Source organism: Lissotriton helveticus, chromosome 1_2, assembly GCF_964261635.1.
Source record: "Lissotriton helveticus chromosome 1_2, aLisHel1.1, whole genome shotgun sequence".
In the NCBI taxonomy this organism is placed as follows: domain Eukaryota; kingdom Metazoa; phylum Chordata; class Amphibia; order Caudata; family Salamandridae; genus Lissotriton; species Lissotriton helveticus.
Window position 1 is genome coordinate 246,342,411 of NC_136058.1, and position 23,065 is coordinate 246,365,475.

At 41.9% G+C, this 23,065-nt stretch overlaps 1 protein-coding gene across 1 annotated transcript in view; it reads right to left on the minus strand.

Moving 5' to 3' along the window:
• Window positions 1-350: 350 nt before the first annotated feature.
• Window positions 351-23,065, minus strand: part of LOC144800392 (vitamin D3 hydroxylase-associated protein-like) — a 726,480-nt gene continuing 703,765 nt past the window's right edge. Inside the window, exon 15 of the mRNA XM_078671678.1 lies at window positions 351-476. Coding sequence (XP_078527804.1) covers window positions 351-476 — 126 coding nt within the window. The remainder of the gene's footprint in view (window positions 477-23,065) is intronic.

Consider the following 23,065-nt stretch of genomic DNA (forward strand, 5'->3'; position numbering starts at 1 on the left):
TGATTAAAGTGGTATTATTTAAGGATTTTAGAGAGGTAAGACTAGAGGTATTTCTTATTATGGCTTCTGTGCCGTGATCGTGGGACCACACATGATGTCATGCAAGTTGGAACAATGTATCAAACAATGCTTGCTAACTTTATTCCGTAAGATGTTATTTGTGTGTGACACATTTGGTTATCATTTGTACTGTAAATCCCAATATTATTTCAAAGAAATATAAAAGTAAACGTCATTGCATGTGCATTTGACAATTTTATCAGCCTTTTTATTATTATTTACTGGAAAAGCCTTCTCTGACCACTCCTTTCCCTCCACCCAAAATATCTCCACATCTGCCACTAGAGCCCCTAGCGCCTCTTCTTTGCTGCAGTCAGAGTCTCCACCTCCTTCATGAAGCGTAGACAAAGCTCCTCCTGCCAGGGCAGAGCCACACACTGCACAGACAGGGGCAGTCCAATACTGCCCTCTACAGCCTGAAAGAGAACGAAAGGGCAATATTACTTACATGATGGAAACAAAAAGCATGAAGAAGAGGAGTAAAAAAGGACCAGAGTAGAAGGTAGAAAATATATCAGATGGTCCAGCATAAACAAAAGCAGAAAGTCTGCCGTATTGACAAGAACAGAGAGTCAATTACTTAAAAAGAGCAACACAGGCAGGCAAGTTCATCGGCAAACCAACAGGAACAAAATGGGCAGAATATTCCTTTCTCAAACATATGCCTTCTTAGATGTAAACCCATGTACCGGATACAAGGCTGCTTGGACATTCCACCCTTAGAATGCACACTAGGCAGTAGGATGCCACACAGGGACTTACTTCTATGTTGTTTCTTTATAGCGATAAAAAAATATATATATTTTCAGGATTAAAGGTTGGTAGTTACCTCCAACGTCAAAGTCCTCTGCTCACCGTACAAGTGTCTGGCGTTGCAATGGCCGACTGCAGCAACTGCATTAATACTTCTGACCAGTCTTTAATGTAAGGACAGCGGTGACTGTTAGGTACATTTGTAGCTGATTTCATTAGCAGATCTCCCAGCAGGGCAGCAGTCTATCCCATGATGTTTTAAAACTGGTACCTTGGGCTAGTGCATTGGGCTCTTCTATCTTCCCAATGCTTCCAAGCATGGTCACTACCACTCATTGTCTACGATGAGCTTCTTATTAACTGATGTACTGCATCTCCCTGATGCGCAGCACTGGGGTTCTCCCCATTTATAGCTTATCCCAATCTCACATGAGTTAATGCCTGCACAGTGATTCTCTCTCATCATTCTCACTGTCTGTCAGTGATGACTGACGTTTTTGAACGCTGTGGTGCTTAAATATCTCCAATGAATTTGACCATAAGAGGAGCAAGCAAAGTGAACTCAAGCTCTTAGAGGAATGTTCAAGATGATTTTCTCACAAGCATGGTGTTAAAAGAAAGCCAGGGCAAAAATGGTGCATTTTACAGCACAAGTTTCACATAGATAAGGAAGAGAATCATCCATAGATTCTGAAGGGGCACTCATGAAAGACGCCAATACTTTTGTGAGTGTCCCAAAGAAAGCCATGCTTTCATCATGAGTGTCCCATTGCTTTTAAGAATCCATATAGTATCTTCACTTTATTTTTTCACTAGTCCCCATTCAAGCATGCTCTCCTTTATGTGATATGCTTGAGTCTCTAAAAGGAAGGGCAGAGAAAGAAGCTGGAAACAGTTCAGACTGCAGAAGCTGTGGTGAGCTCACAGCTGTCCAGTCCCACTCGGGCGCTACTATGCCAATTCTCAATTAGACCTTTGGCCTACCCTGGGGTGCATTAACCTGAACATAGAAACCTTGCACTAACAGGCCCAGTCAGCTAACTTTCATCCCACAGGCTGCATTCTTCCAAATGTCTGTGGTGCAGAGGAAGCCCTAAGCATCTACAATGGAGTGGCCAAAGTGACCAAAGGTACAATCTGATTAAGCTTCCAATTTGAACAGGAGGAAGAGGATCATCTCATCTTGAGCACTGTAGTGTGCCACATGATCCTCGTGGTGGGCTCTTCAGTCTTGGTATTGTTGGGACTGCACAAACTCCCTGGAGGTTGCACACAAAAGATTTGACTAGCCGTGAGAAGGAAGAGAGCCGTGACCATTATCGTCAACAACACTGAGCTCTGCTCATCCCACTACTGGTCCGGACCACAGAACAATACCCCAAGTCTTCAGCGCCCTTGCATGCCTCAGGGTGAAGACTGTTGATCATCGGTAGCCGCACCAGCTGAGATGAGGCAGAATACATGCAAGGGTGACACCTTAAACAAACTACATGACCTCAAAAGCAGACTGAGAATCCCTATTCAGAAAAGTACCTGGGCAGTGTACACTTCTGGGAGTATAACCACAGCAGTTGAATTACCAATCCTGAATGGGTAACTGTTAGCAGACAAAGAGACTTGCGGGGCTCCCATGGTTGCCTAAGAATAAGCAGACTCTGACTGTCATAGTTGAGCTGAATAGACAGAGGAAGGGGAAACCTTATACTATGTTTTATATGTTATGTTATGCTGAGTTCTGAGTCTCAAACTCCACATAACTTCCCTACATAAGCCTTGGACTCCTCTGCTTCACTGCCCTAAGAGTCAAGTGCTAAACAAGTGTATAGTCAATTATAAATCCAACAGCAGGTCAATTGAAAGGCAGTAGAAGCGCAAGGCTCTAGTTAGAAGCCCACAAATCAATTCTGAGAGTAACCATTTTGAATGTCGACAACCGCAAGCTTACATGACCCTTGCAATGAATAGAAAATGTGCAGGAAAAGGCAGGACATGTAGTACAAATGCATGCTTCAATAAAACAATTGGAAGTGCTTAACCAGATGATATACCATATTGAATCAGGCAACTCAACAGCTGCCCTCGTCACCAAACATGTAGGGTCAGTGTCTGAGTCCTTAAAGCATCCCTCCTTCCAACCTAGATTAGAAGATTTAGGGCCTGATTTAGAGTTTGGCGGATGGCATCCTGCCATGTTACAAGGGCATTATATTCTACAGCACTTGTAATACAGCATACAGGAGACAGGCTATATGTCACGTTTGTGGTGGAGTATCTCACCCACCAAACTCTAAAGCAGGCCCTAAATCAAAGAAATTAGACAACTGCAGTAGAAACCTGATAACTGCTTCAAGTCCACCACTAAGGAGAGGCCAACTGAAGGGTGGCAGTTAAGAGATATCATATACTCTAAATGAGTCTATGATGTCTCTAAGCTTGCCAATGGTACTCTCAATATTCTGAGCTTTATTATCTAAATGCCCCATTAACCAGATAGCTTGCTTGCAGGTGCAACTTTATTTTTCCCATGACCCAAGCCCTTTTTAGTTAAAAGAGGTGATGGCATCTATAAACAAGCAACAATATGGGAAGGCCCGAGGACCTGACGGGATCCCTGCTGACCTTCATAAATCAGATCCCATCAGTGGCTATTTCATCAGCTCCATCAGCAATGAAAATCTACAGGGAGCTCCAATTCCTGCTTCATGACTGGGAGCGGAGATCCTCCCTATTTCTAAAAACGGATTACTGGCATGACCACACTAACGAACGGCCCATAACCCTGCTGAACAATATCCAGAAAGCTTTATCAAAGGTACTGCTCTCAAGGATTCAGAGCAGGACCGAGGAAAATAAGATTCATTCTAACTGTCAGGGTGGCTTCTGGAAGAAAAGGAGTCCAATAGACCAAGTTTTCAGGCTCTATTTCTTACTAATTTAAGGGCTTATTTACAAATATTTGGCACAGAACAGCACAGCGAGCGACTTTTTTTTTGCGCTGTCCCGCATCAAAAGGAAAGGGCAGAAATGCACAGTAGTTATGAATCATTGTGCATTCCTGTCCTTTCAGCAGCACTTGGGCACAATTTTGTGCCTTGCACCATGGTGCAAGGGTGCCTGCATTGCTGGTAGGATTGTTTTTGTACAGGAATGGGCATCTTCCTGCACAAAAAGAAACCATGGAGGTTTTTTCCTCTTTCTATGCATGCTGAAGAATGCAGCACACATAGGAAGAGTAAAAGACAAGGAGAAATACAGTTATTCCTCCTCATTAAGCTTCCCCTGCGGAGGTGCATGTTTTTGACACATTCCCAGGTTTACAGTTCCTTGTATAGCTGGGAATGAATCAAAACCCATGGGTGTTGTATGGTAAAACTCATTGCAATGCCCATGGAAGACACCCTTAATGCACTGTAAGTGCAATGCAGCGACTTGCGCTGCGTTACCTTGCACCATATCTACAAGTTCATGAAAAGCCATGCAAAGAGGCTTTGCCTGGCATTGTAGATATGGATCTGCACTCGGCCACGACTGTGCGTCAAAAAAGTGACACACTGTTGGCACAAGTGGTTTGTAAATAAACCCCTAAGTTTGTGATATTTAAAAAGCAGTCATTAAAAATAATATTTGTACAACTACACTCTCTGTAAATATTCCTCACCATTTATTGCAATCCACTTTATCTGACCTTCGTATATATATAAAGATCCATTTGGCCCAGCAGGTGGTGACCTGCAGACCTTTTTAGAGCAAGGGTAGTTGGACTGGGTTGCTTGCTAGCACCTATATTATTCTCCTTATACATCAGTGTACAGACATCATCAAGTCTGGCACAAGTGATGCTCTAACTCTTGGTGGAATGAAGACGGTAATGCTTCTGTTTGCCGATGACACTCTCCTGGTCTCAAAGACCTCTGTTGGTCTCCAAAATGTATTAAACCAATTCACAGAATTCTGTTCTTCTCAGATTTTCCCAATCAATAGTGCAAAAAGTAAGTTAATAATTTTTTTATCTCATAAGGAAATTATGAAAAACTTTACTCTGAACTCTCTTGAACAAGTGTCTTACTTCTCCTACCTGGGCATACATTTTTGCATGATGCAATGTGGATGCAGCACCTGAACCACAAAAAAAGAGTCCAGCAATCAAGGGACAAACTGCATAATCAATAAAGCTGGCTATGTGATCCATCTGGCCTTGGATGTGTACAGACGCATGGTCACAGTGCTGCCCTATATCATGTGGAGCGGTGGAAGTTCTCTGGCTTCTCTCACCTATGCTTACTTAGATGCAAGCTGCGATTTTACAAACAACGCCAATGCTTCTGGTTTTTTAACCAGGATATTCACCAATTTACAAACAATGCTTAGACTCAATTGTAGCAACATTATCTAGATCCCTTGATCTTAAATTAAGATATTTTATTCTTCCTTTGATCCATTTGAGCTACTAATGGGGTTTAGCCGTCTTCCCATTTGTACTACTATCAATGAGAATAAAATGCTTTTTTTGTCCATATTATGCTGGTCTCAGGTTAAAATGGCTTAAACTCTTAATAAAAACTAACAGTGTGTGGACTGTGGGGTCAGCACTTGCACTACTAAAATTTGATACCTCCCACTCTGGAGGGTTCGTGCCTACATATTTTTGCATGATACCTGAAATCTTAGGTCTCATTTAGCCCTAGAAGGCAATGAGTTGAAATTGTAAGTGTTCCTGCTTTTAATGCTTTTGTGTTTATCTGCTTTTAATAGGGATGGGCAAAATATTCTATTCCGCCTGTGGAATTGGTGGAATTTTGGCAATTCCTCGTTACTCTTGTAACACGGAGCTCCAGCCGAATTCTGCCAATCGCCGCGTGGCAAAATATTTTCTCGCACGCAGCTCCAGAATGATAAGCTGGTGAGCAAGTTTTGGCATCCACTAGAGTGATTACCAGTCATTACAAGTTCATCCAGTGAGATTTCTCTAGTAGGGTGATCAAAACCATTCTTTTTCAGAAGGCTGCCGCTCGAGTAGAAATTCTACACGAGCAGCAGCAAAATCAACTCGAGTAGCTGTACCCTCTGGCTCATTGTGTGGTGCCATTTGTGACGATTTTTCAGTGCAGAACCCCCTACAACTGCTAAATCACAGGGCGGCAGCTCGATGTCACTATTTCCGTCTGCTGGCGGAACGCTGTGAAATCGTGCTGAGTTTGTATGGAACTCTGCAGATTTCCACAGAGTCAAATTCTGCGGGTTTTGATGCCCACACCTAGTTTTTATAAGACTATTTGTGGTCTTTAAGATCTACCTCCTTGAACATTCCAAGGTTACTACTTTTACATGTTTATGTCTAGCATGTTGGATACTGTTTTAATTGTTTGGTTTTTAAAAAATGTTTTTTTCTCATCTTAAATTATTTGCGATTTTGTATAAACCAATTTTCATTTGAAGAGCTTTCTGATGCAATTTCTAACAGTCTTTCCAGAATATAGCAGTAGTTACTAATGTTTGAGAAAGAGCCAATTCTAAAAATACCAGAAAACCAGAATAAAAAAGATTGCACATTAATATTGTGGTTAATTAGAATTTGTATAGCCTACAACCAATCATTAAACTGGTATTGCAGCTCATTGTTAGCTCTGGAAAACATATATTAAAATCTCTAGAAAAAATAAAACCATACACAGAAAAAGAGAGAGATTTTGGTCATTACGCTAGCACCTTAGACCTGTTGGTATCTGTGATTTCATGGAACATTAGCCACTGCATGGAGGGGCCGACTGTCAAGTCTTGGAGGAGCCCACAGAATTTTCTGTATGTTTACATGGTGCCATTTCAGTTTTCATTGGTAACGGATGAAGCAGAATAATTAAATGCCCCAACCCTTTATAATGTAACCTACATATTCAATGTGTTGTTAACAGTATCAGTCTGTGTGCATTTCATTTATTAATTGTAGTGATAGCTGTGCATCCATTTAGATGAGAGTCAATATAGCTACTTACCTGCGCTAATTGCAATTGTTTGAGTCTATTCTGAATTTAATGTTTGTGTAACTTGCAAGTGTCTTGTTTTCACTCCTTTACGTGTGTGATATCATGTGCCTCATTAAGGTAGAATAGGATTAATGTGCATTGTATTAGATTTGCAGACTACTAAACGTTTAATTAGAAATTGGCCTCAGATATGGAGACTTAAAGGCTGGGAAAGACTATTTGTACCATGCAGTTTGGAATGATATTATACCCAAAGTCGCCCAGTTGGTTACTCCTTTGAATGTGAGCTGGGAAACTAGGGAGTCTACCTACTCCAAGATAACATCTTTGGATTGGTTTGTTTGCTAGAAAACTGATAGGAAAAAGCCTTCTAGAATCTCCTTTCATGCTTTAATTGTGAAGTCTTTAGAATGGTAGAGCAGATTTCACCCTGACTTTGCTGAAAGAAGGTTTTTTCCCTTCTCTTCTGATTTCCCCTGCCCTGAGTGTGGAGCGTCATGATTGAGCACTTATAGCTCCCTTTTGAACCTTAAATTTGGTTCATCTGATACTGACACCATCCCCATATGATCTCCCTTTGCACCTTTATGGGACTGCCTGGTTGATATTTTGCTAGCTGTATGGTATTCTATTTTGCATATTATTTCTTATCCCATACAAATGTAGACTGTATAGCCATTTAAATGTTTCCTCTTACCATATTAGTCTTTCAAATTTGCTAATTGATTTAACTTGAACTGAAATTTGTTACCAAAAGCTTTAAGGTTTTAACACCACATTCTGTTGTTTTGGTGGAGGTATATTCGACGTATTCAGGCATGCTTTTGCAACAAATGTGTCATTACCATGCGTTCCATTACAATACATGTTGGTTCAATGACTTGCCTCAGGGAAGCGCTTTACTTTGGAATACAATATTTTACTATTCCAACTGCAGTTTGTGCAACAGCAGGTAAGGTGTTGGATTTAAAATCCAACAATGCGTTCCCTAAAGCAAGTTGTTGTAATGGACAGGAGGTTTAGTTTACGACCACCACCATCGTAATGAGGCAGTCGTAAAGTAAACCGAAGGCCATTACAATGCGGCCATAAAGGCTCCGACCGAGCATCAGAGCCTTTCACGGCTGAATCATAATCGCCCCCAAAGTGTCTAGACACCAGTGGATAGGTTACATCCGGAGAAGTAATTTGTTAGAAAAAAAAATACACCAACCTCCAGTAAAGTTTTGAGTGGATGCTGGAGGGATTGACTCTTGCTGACTCTCTGGCTGGATGCAGACATTAGGAGAATTCTCACTCGGGTTTAAATATGACTTAACTACATGTCTCTTTTATCCTTTTAGCCTAGCAATTCAATTTTCCTGTTGCACTATTTTTTGTCATTTAGTTGTCTCTTTTCTTTCATTCTTTAATTTTTTTCAGATCTACTTACTTTAGGGATTGTTGATGCAGCTATATACTTTCATTATGTGAATGTAGTTAATTTTCTTAGGATCCTTTAAGTTGATAATGCACGTTTTAATGTTTGAATGACACTTCTTAGTGTTAATGGGAGAAGTGAACTCAGCAGTACATGTACAGTGTACTCATCTGAATACATTAATATGTAGCCACTGATACAATGGTTTGATTGCAAGTCAAGGGTCATCATTTAGTATAGTTTATTACAATGACCTGGTTTAAATAACTTGGGGAAACTATTGTTCTTGCAGAGAAAATTCATTTAACGCCACAATAGCAAAAAAGATTTTTCTGGGAATAGATAGCTAACACTATTAATTCCTCTGCGTCTGCAGGGCCTATTGGGTACTGACTATTCTAAGAAATTGCTTGACAGTGGTTATATCCCCTCACCATTGAGCAGATGGGTAGAGACCGTATTTAAGTGGAAAAGCAAAAGTCTGGTAGTGTTGAGCTACTGTGACCCGAAAGAAGACAATCCAACACCATTACATGAATTATTAATAACATTAATTGCTCAGCAGATTAACCTGATATTTGGTATTGAATTCAACTGCATGCAAACACCAAGATTAGACTCCTCCAATTCCAGGAGAGGCTTAGCGGAGTCTAACATTGCCACAGCTCTTGCACGTTTTAAACAGGGATTTGGGCTGAATGATCCAAGACATTAAAAAATCCCAGTACTTTAGACTACTCTTTAATGACTGGAAAATACAAAAATGCCTATAAAACAGATTACTTAAATTTTGATCTTATAAGCCATCCAGTATTACATACGTAAGGGTTCCTTGGACCATACTACTCCTATATACCAATTTGCCATCTCTAAATCTAAAACTGTGTCAAGGAGAAGGTGCAGGAGCCCAATAACCCTAATCTTAAAGTTCCACTGCCTTCTCCACCCCCCACCACCTAAAATTAGGTTGGATCTGTCACCAATGGGCAAGCAGTGCACCCCAGTCACCTTTCCCACACCCTAAACACAACTACTAGTACCACCCCCACCACTAAAAAGTTAGTTAGGCACACTGCCCACTGGGCACATGGGGCACACAATCACTCCACCCACCTTACTCATAGGAGTACTGATACCTCCACTCCGTCCACTCTAAAGTGGGACAAGCTACCCATTGGCATGCAGTGGACCCCTAGTCAACCATCATGAGTGTTTTAGGGATAGGATGGCAGGGAAGGGGACAGTAGGTAGTGTTTAGGGGTCAGAAATAGTGTTTTGGGAGAAGGGTGGGATTGCAGTGTGGTGGGAGTGTTGTAGTAGAGACGCAGTTTGTGGGTCCTGGTGACCAGATCACTATTATTGCCAAAGTACTTTAGCATGTAGCAGTAGTGTGATGCACTGATCTCCGTGCGCCGGTGCTGTGGCTGATCTCAATAGTGTGAAATTAGTGGGATACAAACACCTACAACCAGGATGCCCATTTCTCATGGCAGTGTATCATGCTGCACTGGGAGCGGAGCCCCGTGTGTGTTCAAATAAACACACAAGCACTCAGGAACATATGGCACTGAAGGGGAAATAAAGCAAACTACTCGTTCTGGGATTGTGTATATGCATATATATAGATATATCTATCTATCTATCTATCTATCTATCTATCTATCTATCTATCTATCTATCTATCTATCTATCTATCTATCTATATATAACACAATAACATTGATGCCTTCCATGACACCATGATGAAAGACGTCATGCAATTTCGTCAGGGAAAAAGAACCAACACATCTTCAAACTTCTCCAAAACACAATGGAGAATTGTCAAATCACTGTCAGAAGACAAAAGTATGGCAATTCGCCCTGCAGACAAGGGAGGGAACATTGTACTCTGGGATAGAAATATGTATAGAGATGAAGCAAGCAGACAACTAGGTGGTACCAAATTCTAGGTGGAAACAAGCATGCAAGAGTACAACGAAAGCATTGTCAAAATCTGGAACATGCTGAGTAGCTGGAAAGACAGTGGGATTTTGCAGTGGGAAGAATACTGTTATCTAAAGAGTGACTATCCAAGACTACCTAGGTTTTACTTCCTGCCAAAAGTACACGAGAATCCCACAAAACCACCAGGGAGACCTATTGTCTCATCGATAGGATGTGTTTCTGAACGCATCTCCAAATACGTAAATTACTTCCTCCGCGAGTATGTGATGACATTACAGTCATACACTAAAGACACAAAAGACTTTTTGGGGAAAATAAAAAACACCATCTGGGAGAAAGATTTTCTTCTTCTAACCATGAACGCCACCTCGCTATACTCAATCATTGACAATACTTTGGGCATACAATGCGACCATCATTTTCTGAAGAAAATAAAAATCTGTTATGTGGAACATACAGCAATGTTATTAGAAATGATTACGTTTTGCTTGTGTAATAACATATATTTTTTAATGGCACACTGTACAAGCAAGTCCTTGGCACAACCATGGGCACTTGCTTTGCCACTAGTTTTGCCAATCTCTTTCTAGGAGTCTGGGAAGAGGAAGTCTTGAAAGAATTGGAAACGCAGAACACAGAAGGTAGGGTTATCAAGTGTCTCCGATACATAGATGACTTGTTCATCGTATGGAAAAGGAGCAAGGACAGTGCGAGGAGATTCCTTAACAAACTCAATGTGAATGATTTTAATCTCAAACTGACATACACCATAAGTAGAGAATATATTGAATTCCTTGATGTAATAGTGGAAGTGAGAGATAACCATATCTGTACCAAACTGCATAGAAAGACAACAGCGGGCAACAGTCTCCTTCATGCTCTCGGCAGCCACCCAGAGACCCTCAAGTGGAGTATTCCCTTTGGAGAGCTGTTGAGGGCAAGAAGGAACTGTAGCAATCAGGAGAATTTCCTCATGGAACAAGAGAATATGATCACAAGATTCAAAGAGAGAGGCTATCCAAGATGGGTATTGGAAAGGGCCAAGGACAAGGTCAGTAAGATCCGGGGGAAATAAACACTACAGGAGAAACCGGCTACAGTAGCAGAAAGCAGTCTGAGAGTCATCCTGACATTCAATTCAGAATCTAAGCAAATCTCAAAAAATCTCAATCGAAACAGGAACATTCTTGCCAGTGAGCCTGCCTTAGCTGAAAATATTTCTAGGCATCCCCAAATACATACAGGAAGGGCAAGAATCTCAAAGACATATTGGTAAAAGTAGATATAACCAATACAGGTCCCAAAATACATTTGAATCTGAAGGGATTCTTTCCTTGTGGGAATTGCAAGGCATGCGGCTATAGCTGTATGCAGAAACAGCATCACACTCCAACATCAGAAAAAACAATAAACCAATTTCTTACCTGTACCACTTTTGTCATATGCATTATGGAGTGTCCCTGTAAACTACACTATGGAGGTAGTACCACTCTGGCAGTGAAGAAGAGAGTTTTGGAACACTTGAGGGCCATCAACGTCAAAGAACCTCACTATTCAGTAGCTAGGCACTTTGCTGAATATCACTTATCTAACAGTTCACTGCTCACGTATTTTGTGATTGAGCAAATCAAAGAGAATTTCAGGGGTGGGAACAGAGTACTCCACCTCAGGCAGAAGGAGTCCCGGCACATCATTAACCTGCAAACCAAAACTCCTGGGGGCCACAATCAGGACGAAGAACTAAGTATACACCTCCATGAGCATTAAGTCAATAGAGCACTAGCGCTTGAGGAAGAGATCTGCTCCTGTGAGTCCTCATAGACTGAGTCTGAGAACTAGGGTACCATATTATCAAGCAAGGGCGATACATTATCACCGTTTTTATCGGCAGGAAACTGCCGCTAAAGCGGCGATAATGGGCTTGATAATATGCCCTTGTGAATTCCCATAGAAGCCCAGGTTAACACCAGAACCTGGGCTCTATGGGAATTCACAAGGGCATATTATCAAGCCCATTATCGCCACTTTAGCGGCAGTTTCCTGCCGATAAAAGCGGCGATAATGTATCGCCCTTGCTTGATAATATGGCCCCTTGTTTTTCCTATTTGTAATTTAATTGAGATGTCTGTGGTATGTCGTATAACTGATACTTGTTGTTTTTAACTTAACCATGATAATAATCTATGTTTTTTTTATAAATCACAGAAGGAAAGGAAGGGTCTGACTCCAGAAGTAGTCAGGTTGATTTCTTCCCCTACCCTTTTCTTCGACATCATGAAAAAGATGAATGAAGGACAGTACTAGACAGATAAGAGAACCCTTTTGTGCTCAATTACAAAGCATAGCATCTCTTTAATTTCTTGACCATTATTAATTGTTAGATCTATGTAGATGTGTGTTTGGTGGAGGTTAGAAACAGTATTCTGGTTTCTTTAGTGCTTTATACTTGGCTGATGGCACAGGACAACGGCATACATTGTTGCATCATTTTGGAAGTAAACCCTGTACATATCAAATACTGCATCTCAACCTTTTTAGTCCCAGATAAGAACACTATGTGTAAGTAAGGTATAGTACTGGTATAACCGATCTTTTTATGGCACTATGCCAATTAGTTTCAAGCAGATCAACTTGATTTCTTAAATCAAGGGGTCGACAAGCAACTGCAACTTTTTTCGGATATATGAACTTTGATCCAAGTGTATATCAAATCTTGTTATATACCTGTAAGATGTGGACTTCAGAAACAAAGAAATTCAATGAGTACACATATTCATATACAAGTGTAAAACTTTAATTTCACCATTCCAAAATGGATGCCTCTTTTGTATTGATATAAACCTTAATATGAGTGAAGATTTGTTGTGTGTTCTCATATGATGCAAATATATATATTGATATACTGTACATATTTACTGTCTTAATCAGTGAATTTAACTGAGGAAGGTACACGTGCATTATGAACAAGTAATTTTGGCTGGATATTTCACCACTCCAACATGGATGCCATTGTTATCAACTCTAACAATATGAGTCTTTTTTTGCTTTCTGTAAAACCTACTACATATGTCAGCTTGTCCCACAATGCAGTGTGTAATCAAGCCTGCAAGGTCAGGCGAAATGCATAACTGAAAATAAATCAACTGCTGTAGAAGCAATCCACTGAGGGATTGCTTCACTGTAATAATTTTGGAATTTGATGTCAGACACGTTCCGCTGGCAACATGCGATCCAACTGCCTCGAGGGGGGGAAACAGAAGGAGCAAAAACGATTAGGAATATATATATATATATCTATCTATCTATCTATATAGTCACTGAAAAAACCATAGGTTTCACACCAGTTATAGTTAGCTGAACATTTTACTCATATAAAACCATTGAAATTCCCACGTTATAGTTAGTTGGACTCACTATAACTCGCGCGCCCGCAATCCACTGCTGATGATGTCACATATTACATCATTCATGACATGGTCAGTGACATCACTGATGACATCACTGATGACATCTCAAATGACATCACTGATGACATCTCAAATGACATCTCAAATGACATCACTGATGACATCATCCAGTATCTGTGTGTTTCTGTAAAGTTTAAATAAGTTTTACATATTGAAGAATGAGTGGATGTATAAGTGTCTGGATGAAGGATTTAGTAGGTGCGTGACTGACTGTATGAGTGAGTGATTAAATGTGTCTTACTGAATGCATGGGTTAGTGACTAAACTGTATGATGTGTGCATCAGTATGTCTGTTGTTGTGTAAGCTGCTGCATATGTTGATCAGTAGCTATATGAGTGGCTATATGGGTTATTGATTGGTTGCCCAAGTATTTGTATGTGAGTGTGAGTGTGAGTGTGGGTGGCTGGGAGGTGTGTGTCTCTTTGCATAGATGTGTGAGCAGTTGATTCACTTGGTATATGAGTTCAACAGTGCATGTGGAAACAGCTGTATGGGCGGTTGACTGTGTACATGGGTGTGTTGGTGAGTGAATGGATATCTCAGTGCTACATGTCCAAGTAAGTTCATATGTAAAACACAGTGCATGTGAGAGTTGGCATATATAAATGACTATACTTGAGAGCCTGTGATTGCGTAAGTGACTGTATTGATCAATGTGTACTTGTATTAGTGATTGTAAAAGAGAGTAAGTATGTGTTAGTCTATGTTTGAATAAGTAAGGTTTTGTGTGTATAACTGTATAGATGAGGAAATGGGAGTGTGATTGATTCTTTGCATGACTGACTAGGTGTGTGAGTAACTCCATGGATGAGTGGCACCGTGTGAGTGTCTGTATAGGTGTATGAGTGCATATGATAGTGTTGTATTGATGAGTGACTGTATGTATGAGTGATTGCATGGGTGAATGAGTGGATGTGTGTGTAGACTTAGGAATCAGTGAGTGTGTATGTAGTAACTAGTATTGGTGTGTCAATGGTTTCAGGAATGGTAGTCTGTATTCAACACTGGATGTATCAAAGGTTAGATTAGAGTGTGAGGAGGTGCATTGTATTATCTCATGAATGATGTCATCAGTGATGTCATTTGAGATGTCATCAGTGATGTAATTTGAGATGTCATCAGTGATGTCATCAGTGATGTCACTGACCATGTCATGAATCATGTAATATGTGACATCATCAGCAGTGGATTGCGGGCGCGCGAGTTATAGTGAGTCCCACTAACTATAACGTGGGAATTTCAATGGTTTTGTATGAGTAAAATGTTCAGCTAACTATAACTGGTGTGAAACCTATGGTTTTTTCAGTGAATTTCAAAGGTTTTTTAAATGCTAATTCCTAACTATAACGATTGTGAAACCTATGGTTTTTTTAGTGAATTTCAAAGGTTGTTTAAAAGCTAATTCCTTGCTATATCGAGTTTGTAACCTACAATTTTTAAAGTGAATTAATAATTTTTTTAAGTAGCTGTTTTTTATAACTATTAATTATTATATTTTTTATAATTTTTAATTTCTTTTTCTAAAATTAATTTTTCAATGTATTTTTCCTGTGTTTTTTCTTTTATCATTTTATTTCGGAGCGCTCAGGGTGCGCGCCCCGGTAAGCGCACCCGTTAGCGTTGCGAGAGCGCTATTCCCGCGTGCGGAAAAAAAAAATGTATTTAAAGTAAATAATAATGCAAGACATTCAGTGGCATACTTATAAAAGTATTATTTTTGATTTTAAATAACCATATTTTAACTTTAAACGCATTTCGTAAAATCTAACAAAACGTCATTCAGGCGTGCCGCGTAAGCATCCCCGGAAGCGCTCCGGTGCGCGTAGCGTAAGCGCGTCAAGTCATGTGACCTTAAAATAACACTATTCATTGGTTGTTAACATTTTTTTTTACAACTAATGAAAACCCCACCCATTTCCTTCACTACCTCTTTCACTTTGGCGAGAGCAAGACCTATTCTCTTCTGCTCTTCAATTCTTCAGAAAGAATGGCTGCAAGACCACCAAGCAGCAGTGAGGACTCTGATGAGTTTCTTCAAGAGGACCCTCCTCAGCCAAAAGTGAAGGAGCACTTCATTTGGAAATTTTTCACCATTCCACAAGGACATAAAAATTTAAATGCTCCAAAGGTGGAGTGCAAAATTTGTCAAACTGTTCTTTCACGGGGTGACCCCACAGGGAAATATAGTTTTGGAAACTCCACGATGATTCGGCATGTTTAAAGGAGGCACCCCCAGAACTATGCCCGGGAGAGTGTCAGGGACCTGGCACGTAATCCCCCTAGAGATGGCGAATCAACTTCCACCGGAGGACCAACAACATCCGGAAGAGGAAGACCAGTTGAGTTAATTCCTAATATTCAGCCTTTTTTTACGGACATTACCATCAGGTGTAAGCACTGTGACGAACTGCTTTGCTACGGAGAGCAGAGTATTCTGCTAATTGTACGCAAAAGAGAAGTACACCGCTGCCATCCCCAGCCCTAATTTTTCCCCTTTTTGTTGCACCTGTTGAGTAGTTTGGCATTCCCTATTTTTGTTTTTGTTCTGAAAAAAACCCCAAAACAAATTAAAAACGTTCGGAAAAAGTAAAAAAAAAAAAAAAAAAACTAAAAAAGAAGAAAAAAACGAGTTATTTTTAGAACTACCTCCAATTCTCCAAAAAGAGCTGTATTCTTTACAAATTCAAAAGGAGTGAGTGAAGTGGAGTGTAGTGAGAGAGGAAAGGAAAATGAGTGAGGGAGAAAGAAAGGGACGAGAGGGGAAGGGAAGTGAAGTAGGGGGATTGAAAGAAGGTGAGTGTGGGAGGTGAGTGAGGGGAAGGGGAATGAACAAGGGGATTGAGGATAAGTGAAGAAAACAGAGTAAGGGAACGGGGGTGAGGAAGGGTAAGAGAAGAGCAGTGAGGTTGAGGAAAGAGTGGTGATAGAGAGTGGATAAAGGCAAGTGAGCGTGAGACAAGGGGAGTGAGGGAGTGAGGAGACAGAGGAAGTGAAGGAAAGAGTGAGAGAAGAGGACTGAGTGAGGGAGCAAAGAAAGATAAGTGATGGAGTGTGGCTCAGTTATAGGGAGTAAGCGTAACAGAAGAGGAGTGAGAGACTAAGAGGACGGAGAGAATGGGGGGAACAGAGAGAGAGTGAGGGAAGGGGAGTGAGTAAGTTAGAGGACAGAGGGATTGAGAGAAGGAGTTACTGAAGTGGAGTAAGGAGAGTAATAGAAGGGAAAAGAGTGAAGGAGCGAAGGAAGGGAAGGAAGGGAAGAGACAGAAAGGGAAGTAAAACAGGAGAGCTGAAAGAAAGTGAGTGTGGGAGTGTGGCTGAGTTATAGGGAGTGAGTGTGACAGAAGAGGAGTGAGAGACTAAGAGGACGGAGAGAATGAGGCTAACAGAGAGAGAATGAGGGAAGGGCAGTGTAGAAGTAAGAGGACAGAGGGAGTGAGAGAAGGAGTTAGTGAAGTGGAGTAAGGAGAGTAAGGGAAGGGAAAAGAGTGAAGGAGTGAAGGAAGGGAAGAGAGAGGAAGGAAAGTAAAGGAGAAGGTCTGAAAGAAGGTGAGTGTGGGAGTATGGCTGAGTTATAGGGAGTGAGCGTGACAGAAAAGGAGTGAGAGACTAGGAGGACGGAGAGAATGAGGCTAACAGAGAGAGAATGAGGGAAGGAAAGTGTAGAAGAAAGAGGACAGAGGGAGTAAGAGAAGGAGTTAGTGAAGTGGAGTAAGGAGAGTAAGGGAAGGGAAAAGACTGAAGGAGTGAAGGAAGGGAAGAGAGAGGAAGGAAAGTAAAGGGGAAGGTCTGAAAGAAGGTAAGTGTGGGAGTATGGCTGAGTTATAGGGAGTGAGCGTGACAGAAGAGGAGTGAGAGACTAAGAGGACGGAGAGAATGAGGCTAACAGAGAGAGAATGAGGAAAGGGGAGTGTAGAAGTAAGAGGACAGAGGGAGTAAGAGAAGGAGTTAGTGAAGTGGAGTAAGGAGAGTAAGGGAACGAAAAAGAGTGAAGGTGCGAAAGAAGGGAAGAGAGAGGAAGAGAAGTAAAACAGGAGATCTGAAAGAAAGTGAGTGTGGGAGTGTGGCTGAGTTATAGGGATTGAGCGTGACAGAAGAGGAATGAGAGAATAAAAAGACGGAGAGAATGAGGCTAACAGAGAGAAAATGAGGGAAGGGGAGTGTAGAAGTAAGAGGACAGAGGGAGTGAGAGAAGGAGTTACTGAAGTGGAGTATGGAGAGTAACAGAAGGGAAAAGCGTGAAGGAGCGAAGGAAGAGAAGAGAGAGGAAGGGAAGAAAAGCAGGAGAGCTGAAAGAAAGTGAGTGTGGCTGAGTTATAAGGAGTGAGCGTGACAGAAGAGGAGTGAGAGACTAAGAGGACGGAGAGATTGAGGCTAACAGAGAGAGAATGACGGAAGGGGAGTGTAGAAGTAAGAGGACAGAGGGAATAAGAGAAGGAGTTAGTGAAGTGGAGTAAGGAGAGTAAGGGAAGGGAAAAGAGTGAAGGAGCGAAAGAAGGGAAGAGAGAGGAAGGGAAGTAAAACAGGAGATCTTTAAGAAAGTGAGTGTGGGAGTGTGGCTGAGTTATTGGGAGTGAGAAATGTCCAGCTAACTATAACTATAACTCCCCTGAAACCTATGGTTTTTTCTTAATTCAAAACCAAACTGCACATTTTAATTGGTTGTACATTTCAACACTTTGAAACTCACATAATATTCACCCATCCCCCCAGTGCTCATTCAGCCTGTTACCATGGTAACTCCCACCAAACTGAGCACACAGGTGAAGAGTTCATGATACTATGTTGCAAATGAATCCAGCAAGGGTGTTTGACTTCTCAATATAGCAGCTTATCCTGTGCAATGTTTCTTTCAATGACTTTTTCTCAACCATTAGAATTACATCTTTCAAAAAACAAAAGCATGCACCCTAATTTTCAGTGGAGAATGTTAAGAAAGCACCAATCATTTCTTGTTTTTCGAATGAACTGAATCTCAACCACTTTTTTTTCATAACTCAAATAATTTACCAAATGTGGACATTGTGTGGATTGGACAGAGAGGATTGAGAAGTCACCAATTGATACCATTGATAAAATCCTTTATGCATCTACCACAGCCTGACCGTATCATTGTGCACTGTGGTGGCAATGACCTGGGCACTTTGACTGGGGTAGGTCTGGAAATGCTTTTAAAGGACATCTTTGGGCAATTGATGTCACTTTTTCCAAAAACTGCCTTGGTATTTTCTAATATATGCCAAAGGCAAAAATGGAACTGGTCCAACCAATTTTTTCCACAGATTCAGAAAGCAAGGAAACATGTAAATAAATCTGTTTCTGCTTTCCTCAGAGACTATGGTATGGGTTCCATTTACCACAACAACTTGCGTTACAACATGCAAGGCATCTATAGGAGAGATGGTGTACATTTTACAGATGAGGGGAATAGAGTCTTCCCCTTGAATTTGAGACTCTGCATTGGTACCTACTTGTAGGTGCAAAAAACACCCACATAACACAACAGCTCTTTTCAGAGCTACACTACCTCTAAGCACTCTAAATTATTTTTTGACTATTTTTTTTACACTGTTTTTCCCCGTGGTGCGCTCAGGGTGCGCGTACCGGAGAGCGCACATGGGAACGCACCCAGCGCTTACCCTGCGAAAATAAAAAAAAATAAAAAAGAGTTGTTTTGCCCTTCAGGGTCCTTCTAGGCCCCCCTCAGAATACCTAGTGGGTCAGGGGGTGTCTACCCTGCCCCCTTTTAATCATTTCCCCCTTTTTATTTTCACCTCTTGTGTCTCGATTCTACCGAGACACACGATGGTGGACTCTCCGGACTGTTTAGAATGTTGACAGACACCCGAGAGCCTATCAACTTTCCGCTCGCGCACTCCCGTAGCGCGCCGGGTGCGCTCCCCGGTACGCGTACCGGTGAGCGCTTGTAGCGCGCCTATAGATATATATGTGTTTTTGATGTTAATTTTCGTAAAAACCACTGGAGCAATTTTCACCAAATATAGCAAAGGCACATCTGCGTACCAGTCCCTACAATTTTGCAAAGTTTGTTGTAATTCCGTTCAGCGGTTCGGGCTTTAGACTTGTCAATTCGTCCTATGGAAATTAACATGGGGAAAACACGTTTGGGACCCCCCTTTTTTCTCGGCCCCCACTTCACGAATCCCCCCGAAACTTTCAGGGAAGGAGCGGAGTGAAGCTGGCCTGAATTTTGGAAAATTACACGCAAATTCCTCAACCGGCGCCAAAGTTATTCCCAATAGAATGTTGCAGATTTCCTATGGTAGCTAGGTCCTAACTATAACTACCTACTGGCAATCGCCAGTAGGTAATATACATATATATATATATATATATATATATATATATATGCCTTCACATGTCGTCCAAAAAACGAGAGCGCACTCCACAGAGGATTAAGACACAGCTTTATTGATTTCAGGAGGAAAACTGTGCAAACATGTCCATCAATCCGCTGAATGCATTTCGAGCCTCCTGGCTCTTGTTCACAGGCTTTGCTGGCAAAACGGAAACCGTGTCAATTTCGGCTTTTTAACAGGTAACTTCCTTTTTAGCGCCGTGCACCCTGGTCATTGAAGTGCCCCTTTCAGTAGGTCGTTCTGTTTGCCAGAGTTCATTTCCAATATTAAAGCCCTCCAGTGGGCCTGAAACATGCCCGCGCAGTTCAATAATAAAGATCTCCTGTGGCCACGCCGAGGCACGAATAGTTATTTGCCCCAGCAGCACCTTCCAAACTTTTTCCAAGGCAGTGCGCTCTCACGGCGGGACAGCCGTTAAACTTGCCTTCACATGTCGTCCAAAAAACGAGAGCGCACTCCACAGAGGATTAAGACACAGCTTTATTGATTTCAGGAGGAAAACTGTGCAAACATGTCCATCAATCCGCTGAATGCATTTCGAGCCTCCTGGCTCTTGTTCACAGGCTTTGCTGGCAAAACGGAAACCGTGTCAATTTCGGCTTTTTAACAGGTAACTTCCTTTTTAGCGCCGTGCACCCTGGTCATTGAAGTGCCCCTTTCAGTAGGTCGTTCCGTTTGCCAGAGTTCATTTCCAATATTAAAGCCCTCCAGTGGGCCTGAAACATGCCCGCGCAGTTCAATAATAAAGATCTCCTGTGGCCACGCCGAGGCACGAATAGTTATTTGCCCCAGCAGCACCTTCCAAACTTTTTCCAAGGCAGTGCGCTCTCACGGCGGGACAGCCGTTAAACTTGCCTTCACATGTCGTCCAAAAAACGAGAGCGCACTCCACAGAGGATTAAGACACAGCTTTATTGATTTCAGGAGGAAAACTGTGCAAACATGTCCATCAATCCGCTGAATGCATTTCGAGCCTCCTGGCTCTTGTTCACAGGCTTTGCTGGCAAAACGGAAAGTGTGTCAATTTTTTTTGGATGACATGTCAAGGTGTATATATATATATATATATATATATATATATATATATATATATATATATATATATATATATATATATATATATATATATATATATATATATATATATATATATATATATATATATATATATATATATATATATATATATATATATATATATATATATATATATATATATATATATATATATATATATGCACAGTACCTCCTCGAACAACAAGAAGAAGAGGCCACACAGGGGAGACAGCGGAGACGTCTTGAATTTGCAGGTAAACCAATCTTTTAGGGCGAATGCATTTCGGCGTTGTGTGTTGCCTTCATCAGCGCCAGATGGTTCAAGCAGGAAATGGGCGCAGTCAGAGGTTTGAATACCTTGTGCCCCTCCTGCTTAGTGTCAGCAAGCTCCGCCCCCCGGATAGTGAATGTTCACAATGTTCGATGTTATTCACGTAGGACGCCCAATGCCACATCACTACAAGTCCCAGCATTCAGTGCATTGACCTGGTCGAACCACAGGGGTAGTTGAAAAACCAATCTAGCGGGATACTGTCACTCGTGGCAAATTGGAAGCCTCCTCTGCTCCCCAGAACCGCACCAACCTCCTTATGTTATGTTATGTTATGTTATGTTATATGTGGATTTATACCGCGCTCCGATAGTCAAGACTGTCCTGGCGCGGGGATGAAACTAGATCTGAGTGATAAAAGGAGTCAGCTATTCATGAATTTGAAAGAGGTGAGTTTTAAGCAGTTTCTTAAAATTAGTCCGATTGGGAGCGTGTCTGAGGGCGTCTGGTAGGGCGTTCCACATTTGAGCTTCCTTTACCGTCAGAGATTGTCCACCCAGGCGAACTCTTTTAAATCTGGGGACGACCACCTGCTTTCTGGAGGTAGATCGCAGCTGACGGGTCGGGAGGTAGAGAGTGAATCTTTTGGCTAGATAGGGAGGGCATGGTCCATTGAGGGCTTTATAGACGAGGACCAAAGTTTTAAAGCGCACTCTTTGGGCCACAGGAAGCCAGTGAAGCTCCTTCAACTGTTTGCGAACGCTGAGTCTCCTTGGGATGTTAAAAATGAGTCTCACCGTAGCATTCTGGACTACCTGTAGCTTTCTGATCAGATAGTCAGGCGCCCCTATATAAAGAGCGTTTGAGTAGTCCAGACGGGAGAGCACCAGAGCTCTGGCTACCGTTTCTTTGGCCGTTTGTGGAAGAAGGGTAAAGAATTTACGAAGAGTGGTCAGGGTTCCGAAACACGTCCCCGCCAGTCGTGAGATCTGGTCGCGAAAACATAAGTCAGCTCCGAACCAGATGCCCAGGTTCTTGGCTATCCCACTCTCTCCTGATGGGCATGTTGATTCACTGGGCCAAATAGACTCCTTAAAGTCAGTGGGAAATTGGCCATAGAGCAGAATTTCTGTTTTATCCTTGTTGCATTTGAGGCAGGATCTAGCTAGCCAGGCAAATACAGAGGATAAACATTGGCGTACTCCAGAGGTGCACAAGTTCTCCTTTTTCCAGGTGAAGAGAAGCTGGGTGTCGTCGGCGTAGGCCATAATCTTAGCACCCCAGTTCTCTGCCAGCCGGATCAGAGGAGTTAGATAAATGTTAAATAAAAGGGGACTTAAGGTCGACCCTTGGGGAACTCCAGTCTCTACCCTTCGATTAGAGGAGTGGTAGGGGGGTAACCAGATCTGCTGGGTCCGGTCAGATAGAAAAGACCTGATCCATTCTAATGCTGTGCCCGAGATGCCAATGTCCTCCAGCCTAGATAGAAGCTGGAGGTGGGGCACCGTGTCGAACGCGGCAGAGAGGTCCAAAAGAATAAGGGCCGCTCTGCCGCCTCCGTCAAGGCATTCCCTGATGGCCTCTGCCATCTCCACCAATGCAGTTTCAGTACTGAAAGTGGAGCGGAAGCCTGATTGGGCCGGATGAAGAGCTTCAGAGGATTCCACGAATCTCTCAAGTTGCCGGAATGCAGCCTTCTCGCAAACTTTAGCAAGGGCTGGCAGGAGTGATATAG